Raw genomic sequence first — 7,500 nt, 5'->3', positions numbered from 1 at the left:
TATTGGTGACGGCATGTCTAATTGGGGACATGTCTAACTGGGGACATGATCAATTGAAGACGTGCGTGCGTGCGTGTGTATGGGTCAGCGTGTGTATGGGTCAGCGTGTGTATGGGTCAGAGGGAAAGAGCAGGGTGAGATGCCCAGAGAGAGGGGAGGAGAGAGCAAGAGAGAGATCTCTAAAAGTCCAACCTTGCCACAGAGGTAGACGATGCCAGTATCTGGGTCAAAGAATGGGAGGAGGACACCGCTACTGGTATCCAGTTCCTGCAAGGTGAGTGGTTCTCCAAAGCTGCTCTGTTAAAACACACATTCAGGCAAAGGAAAACCTTTAGAATTTAAAAAAGAATGGGGGGAAATGTACATGTCTATATATATAATGTGAAATTAAATGTGTCATGAAATGTATCATCGATGCCTATTTTAAGCCATTAAGACCTGAGGCCGATTCTACAAATGTCGAACAGTTTTCTGAAAAACGCTTTTTTTAATATCAGTGGTTCCTCAAACTTTTTTATGTCAAGGATCCACCAAATTTATATGTATTTGGCCCCCATCTCAAAATAGTTTACGCCAGGGGCCCCCAGAAGCAAAGATTTGAGTAAAAACAAATAGCTTTAAAATAATATTTTAAAGCAATTTTTTCATGGAAGAATTGTGAATATGTGTGCACATCTTTGAATATATATAATATATATATACACAATTCTTCCAATATGCTATATGAGCTTGTGTATTTGCTTTTTTTGAATAAAAAGTATAACATTTAATCTAAAATGACACAGACGCTTTCCCGGTTTTAATGCGTTCAATTATACAGTGGGTTTTGTATTGGCTCTGCAGACTCCAGACTGCTGTGATCAATGTGACTTATTTGGCACATGATAGTGAAGAGCTATTACATGTATATGTTATTATGTATATAAAACTTGACACATACCGGGTCCCAGAGTGCCACCTGCCTCTCGCTCATACGACTGAAGCCTGTAGTGAGGATCTTCCCATCAGACACAAACACTGCCTTAATAGGCCTGGATCCCTCATGAGGCTTCTCCTTCTCCTAAGACAGAAAGGTGGTGTCAGTGAAGGGAAGAGCACTGATAATGGTTGTTAACACTCTGCCCTGTGTGTAGGCTGCCAGAGAACAGAGAACACAGAGGTTTGTTCGGTGAGCAAATCAATAGTTGTAAACCAGGACTGGGCCTCAAAAGAAGGGTCATAATTTTTTTTGCATTAAGGGGATTTTAACAAAACATTTCCAGAAAAGAGGTGGGGAGATTTAAGATTCTGCCCTGTACGAAAGTTGTGGCATTAAAGATATGACATTTTGAAGGCTGACATGAACTTTCGGAGTATTAATAAAAAATCAGGAAAAAATATGGGCTTATGTACTTCTATCTGGGCCTCTGGAATATAAAGATTATTATTAGTGTGACCAGTAATACTAGAGGTAGAACCTACAACAATGACTGTCCCCTTGTGCGGGTCCAGAACACGCAGCTTCTTGTCCTTGCATGAGGTGAGGATCCTGGAGCCATCCCTGTTCCAGCAGGCGCTATAGATTAAATCGGTATGTAATGTGTCGAGCCTCATCACTGCCTCTCCACATGCCACATTCCACAGAATCAGCACATTGTCACAACCTGCAGGGGGCAGTAGCATGCAATGGAGATCACAGAAAACATAAGCAAGAAAATTGCAAGCTCTGTGCAGTATTTGAATAAATTGTGATAGTGGTGGAGTATGCCTCATCATGCAACTTCAGAAATGGGTGTGGCCTATGTGGGGATTTACGTTATGACCCAAGGAATCCAGGGATATTGTTTTTAAATTGAAAGACGACTACCTGCTATGAGTCACAAGTTATAGGACAAAATGTAAAGTGGCCCCGTTAAAGCACCATCATAAGGTGGATTTGAAAACCTTTACTTGAACTACTACGTTCAACAGCCTCAGGGGTTGGATGGGGTGAAGTCCCTGTGACATATATAGCGTCATGTCCAGGGGGTGTACTTGTACATCGAGCTGCCTCACGCTACAGAAACAGGAGATGGGCCTCATGGCTCGGCATGGCTTACTTACTTTTTTTTACTTACTATGTTCTACAGGCTTACTTTGCAAGGCATACAGGGAGTGTGCATGCAACGTTTAATACTAATCTGTCTAGCGGTGTCTGAGATTAGCTGCACACAGACGGAGAGACAAACAGACACACACACGGACACACACACACCGACAAGGGCCAAAACGCAATCTCCACCTCCTCCCAGCCTGTCGGAGATAATGACCAAAGGGGCAATATCAAAAGTAGACGCATGGATTTCCTACCATCTTCCCCAACAAATTGAACCCTGTTTACAGGCATGCTTTATTGGATGAGTTAAATACCTGCAGTCATGAGTACATTATGGGCAGTGGGGTGCCAACTCAGAATGCCCACACGCTTGGAGTGTCCCTCCAGCTTGACAACAGGATCTGTCATAGACGTGACCAGGCCACCATCTGGGATCTCCCAAATCTGTCAGACATCAGCAAGGCACATAAGCACTTAATTGACTTGCCTAATAACAAAGAACAATTACTCAATGCTCCTTGCAAGATTCATATTGAAAAGATTGAAGCAATTGCAGTGATGCAACGTCTTACCATGACACTGCAGTCCTCAGATCCACTGGCAATGATGTTGTCATTGTGGGGACAAAACTCAATATCTAGAACAGGTCCTGTGTGGCCACATACAGTGGGGTATGACATGTCAATGCGCCCTGACTAAAGAGAGAGAGAAATGTGATTTAACAATATATACATAAACAAAGTAAGAATATATAATATGAATGTATTATTTTTATTATTATTATTATTATTAGTAGTAGTAGTAGTAGTAGTAGTAGTAGTAGTAGTAGTAGTAGTAGTAGTAGTAGTAGTAGTAGTAGTAGTAATAATAATAAATATATACACTTATCACACAAAGTGTTTAACTAAACAGCAATACAATATTGTAAAAGACAAGTTTAGCAACAACTCAATAAATGTAAGGAAGCAATAGTAGGCAGTAAATATTAGAGGGCAGGAAAAACAATTAAACAAATAAATTTCAAAACATGACACTTCATTTTCCAACCTCAGTACCTCAGGCTAAATAGGACAAGGAGCTAAAACATAATAGCAAACTGGCTAACACAAAGGAATTCAGAGGTAATGTAAAGGGCCACTGTGATTTTGGAATTGGATGAGAGATTGGGAAACATGAATGTGTTACCATAGATAGGACGTGGAAACTTGATAGTCAGCTGATACTGAAATTGTATATGTATGCCTCCCAATTACCCCTAATGCCTGTTAACTGGGTTCGAGTGGCGAGGAATCAACTGTGAGATCACAAAGTCCTGTGGCCCTCTGGCCAGGGCTACCATCTTTATCCCTAATTGTCATCCTTCTCTGTCCTTACGCATGTCAGCTCAAATCAGTCCTGGAATATTAAGAGTGCATTCAAGCATATTATGCCATACTCATTTGACTAATTTTAATCCAGTGCAGCTTTATCTCCAATACCCATTGCTATGAGGCTTGCATTTGATCAAGTGAAGATGCGTTGACTGAAGTGCTAAATGGCAAATTCCCCCATAAATCACACAAGAGGGTCCATTAACCATTCTGGTTGACACGGGAACAATGACAACCACTGACCAAGTTATTGGTACCTAAATACACCCTTAGACCAGCTTGACAGCACCAGTATTCATCTCAAGACAGAGGGTCCGTGCAGTGCATTCTTTCAGAAATGTGTTCTCTCTTTACCATATTTTCCTTCAACAGCTATGTGACATTGAAAATTAAACCATGAATGCCATGAAGTGCCAGTGCCAGTGCTTAAGACTAAAGGAACATTGGCCCGAGGAAACATACAGTACAGATACTTCCTGGAGAAGTCTTTGAGTGGTTTCACATAATCAATGTGGTACATATTGTAGGCCTATAGGCTAGTAATGAATTCTGAATTCTGAATGAATTCAAAATTAAATGAACACAGGATTTTACTGTGTAATTTGCCTGCTAATGAAATACCATAAAGAACTTGTGCAAGCCACCAAAGTACTCCACATACGAAAGTGACTGCAAAACAACTAAGTTCACACCACATCCTGTCCATACTGATGTGACAGTGAAGCACTCCTAATATGGCAAAAAACTCGCAACAGCAGAGTGAGTGACGTGTAGTGCTGAAATGGCACATGAAACTTCCTTTTTCAGCTGAATGCGTGATGCCGCCTACTAAGCCAAACATAGAATTGAAACATGGTTCTTTGGCATTATGACCTAATTTGACACATCTAGCAGGTAAAGGGGTGGAGACTTACACACTTTTCAAATATAATTGGTGGGAAACTGCTTTGCAGGAAAAACGATTTTCTGCATCAGAAGACACTAAACTAAAGCATCATATCATTTCTCATGTCATCTCATCTCGCAGTTAGCACTTCATTTGTTTCGTTTTGTTTCTTTCTCTATTCTTAGATATATTTTGTCATTTCAAAGTGTGGGAGCTAGTACAGAAATATACTTTTACTCATGTAAACTTGTGACAATAAACTTGAAATTTAAGTTGATTTAACATTGCAGTACTTTCCTGGACAGACTTCAATGCAAGTGTCTGTATTAAAGTTTATACAGTATCACCTTTGGCCACTTCCCCCTACCAACTTTCACCAGCATAACCTCATGCATAGATCTTCCCTATGACTTTTGCTTAGGCCCACCTTGCTCAGGGGCAGAACCATGAAGGCCCCCCCTCCACTGGCGTCCACGATCATGGCCACAAACTTGGGATTCACCGAGCAGAAGTTGCTGTCCCATGTCATCTGGGAGATACGGATGTCATCGTAGCATTGGTCATATTTCACCGCCTGGCCAAAGACGTGGCGGAACTTACTGGACCTCACAATACCCTTTAGAGACATGGTGCACTGTTTGTTGATGGGAAGCAGCGAAATCATGTAGAGGAAGAGGAGGGGGAAAAAGAATGGAAGGTATTTTATGTCACTAGCAGGACTTTATGGCTGTAACACAAAAAACGTAATGATGTTTGGTACTTAATGCGAAATATCAAATCTAACTAAATTGTTTCAAATTCAAATTCCAGGCTTTTCTTAACAGTGGCTTATAAATGTTACTCTGAGGTATAAATACAAAGGCACAAAGCCATTACTCATTTGAATGACAGAATATACAGCATACAGTATAGGGATTGTGAATGAGAACTGAATGGCAACTTCAGAGTCATTAGGTCTTTGTTTGCCTAGCAGGCTACAAGGCTGATTTATCATGTGGAAATCAAGTAGCAGACACACAGTTGCAGGAAACAGACAATACAGGAAAACTGAGAAAAGAGGAAGAAGAGTCTTTCACAAGTACTTCCTCCAGTCTGCCTGAAACTGGTATGTTTCATATTTGGTGCATTACTTGATACTTATGCATACAAACTGAAGGACAGCAGCACGGTAGTGTGCAGTATACCAGTGTAGTGTCACAAAGTTGCATGGGACTACTGTACTGAGTGCAAATGTGTCATCAAGAACAAGAAGCAGGCTGTACACAACCATGCACCTTTACACCAAGCAACAGTTTAAACCACATCCTGCAGCAACCACAACATATCTATCACAGTTTCTTTCCCCTCACACACATGCTCTCTTTTGTTCTCATGTGTTTTGTATGATTTTGATCTCTTATGTCAATGGACATGCATGCAAAGAAATGATTCCACTGTCAAACTTAAAATGTAAAAGATGCTAAGCTGAAATTCAATTTTGAAAAACAAATGTGTCTTACCCTTAAGCTTAAAACCTGATGGAATTTCAGTGAATTGTGACTGAAATAAGTGCAGGCCCACCAAACTGCATCAACACTCAGACTGATAGACTTAATATGTTTTAGTTTTACCTCCATTTGCAGCCTCGACTTCCTCAAATCCAGAGCCGCGCCTAAAAGTATGCTTTGAGTCTAAAACGTACAGTTCTTTTGTTGGCATGTGCATCACAAGACCCCTTTGGCCACCCTGCACCTAATTCAATAATCCTTTATAGAGAGAGCCTTAATTTCATCAGTGGCCTAAATGTGGGTTGCTCACTCTCACTGTCAAAAGTGGAAGACATGCCTGCAACAGGCAAAAGCTCACACATTGCATTTCACTAACTCAACATAAAGGGGTAGAGTGACTTCAGGACAAGAGTTCAATCTTTAGTAAAATTATGCAAAATCCTTAACCTTGTTGACCTTCTGTTTTGTATACACTGTGTAAGATTTTAAATGAAATCTCTCCAGATTAACTGATATACATACAGTAGGTGAATGTCAGGAGAAGCACACAGTGAAATCCTTCAGCGTTAATTTATCCAATTGTGTACGTAACCAAATGGACCCATGAGGGTGTAAGTGTACACGTGTACACTCTCAGGGTTAAAGAGTATTTTACTGTCCAGGAGATGGATGCGGTAGGCTTACCTGGGAGTTGGAGTGGTTGGTTCAGCTCAAGTCGGGGTCAGTAGCACAACCAACAGGAATGAGGACCCAGAAGCGGTAGTTTTTAAGTAGATCTGTGTGTGTGATGGAGGAAGTGAGACATGAAGGTGGAAATGGGAGGTGTCCTCCTCTTTGACTTCTTCTACATATTGAGCTTGAAGAGCCTGCAGATGTGGAAAGACGATCTGGAACAATATTGCATTTGCAACTTTTGTTCATGAAACCACTCTGTCAACATTGTGAGACGAATAATAATGTAAAATGCAAGAATTCCTCTCAAGATTTCAAAGACCAGTTGAAGATCTCTGCCTTGGTGGCATTTTATTTAAAAAACTGGTTGACGTCTGGGGAGTTCAGTGATCAAACCTGGCCAATAGAGCAGTGTACCCCTAGGGGTACATGGAGGTACTATGTGAGATATATAGGAAAATGGAAAGTTGTGTTTAACCACTTGAACCCCAGCATCTATATTCTGGGGGGAACATTAGCCAAAAATAGCCGATCTACAAGCTCTGTTGAGGTATGGGTTAAAAAAAGCAGTTCATTATTAAAGGTTACTTTGAAAGCTCTGTTGTGTTTTAGTTTGCCTCCTTAGTTTGGGGGGGGGGGGCATGTGTCAGGCATGTGTCAGGCATACAGTACTTAGTCTTGCAAAAGTGTTCAACCCCTCTGATAAATCAATAAAGGCAGAAAAGCCAGAAGCCATTCACTATTACATTTGAAAGCAGTTTTGTTTGAATTAAGTCAAAGTTATTTAAAACAGTGGATTTGTATTTCTTCTTTCTTCTGATTGTAATCTATCAATAAACAATAAAATATGAAGGAACAGTGTATGTGTAATCTTGTAACTATCACACTATAGCTTTGTTATTGAACAAACTAATAACCCCGCGCACGCGCACACACACACACACGCGCACACACGCACACACGCACACACACGCACACACACACACACACACACACACACACACACACACA

At 40.8% G+C, this 7,500-nt stretch overlaps 1 protein-coding gene across 1 annotated transcript in view; it reads right to left on the bottom strand.

Moving 5' to 3' along the window:
• Window positions 1-6,657, bottom strand: part of coro1a (coronin, actin binding protein, 1A) — an 8,543-nt gene extending 1,886 nt beyond the window's left edge. Inside the window, exons 1-7 of the mRNA XM_080448491.1 lie at window positions 6,502-6,657; window positions 4,758-4,964; window positions 2,647-2,769; window positions 2,389-2,518; window positions 1,462-1,643; window positions 941-1,060; window positions 193-297 (exon numbers count right to left, since the gene is read on the bottom strand). Of these exons, the coding sequence (XP_080304617.1) occupies window positions 193-297; window positions 941-1,060; window positions 1,462-1,643; window positions 2,389-2,518; window positions 2,647-2,769; window positions 4,758-4,958 (861 nt within the window). The 5' untranslated portion in view covers window positions 4,959-4,964; window positions 6,502-6,657. The remainder of the gene's footprint in view (window positions 1-192; window positions 298-940; window positions 1,061-1,461; window positions 1,644-2,388; window positions 2,519-2,646; window positions 2,770-4,757; window positions 4,965-6,501) is intronic.
• Window positions 6,658-7,500: the final 843 nt, after the last annotated feature.

This window comes from Gymnoscopelus braueri (assembly GCF_963280865.1).
Source record: "Gymnoscopelus braueri genome assembly, chromosome: 13".
Taxonomy (NCBI): domain Eukaryota; kingdom Metazoa; phylum Chordata; class Actinopteri; order Myctophiformes; family Myctophidae; genus Gymnoscopelus; species Gymnoscopelus braueri.
This window is presented reverse-complemented; position numbering and strand designations above follow the sequence as displayed.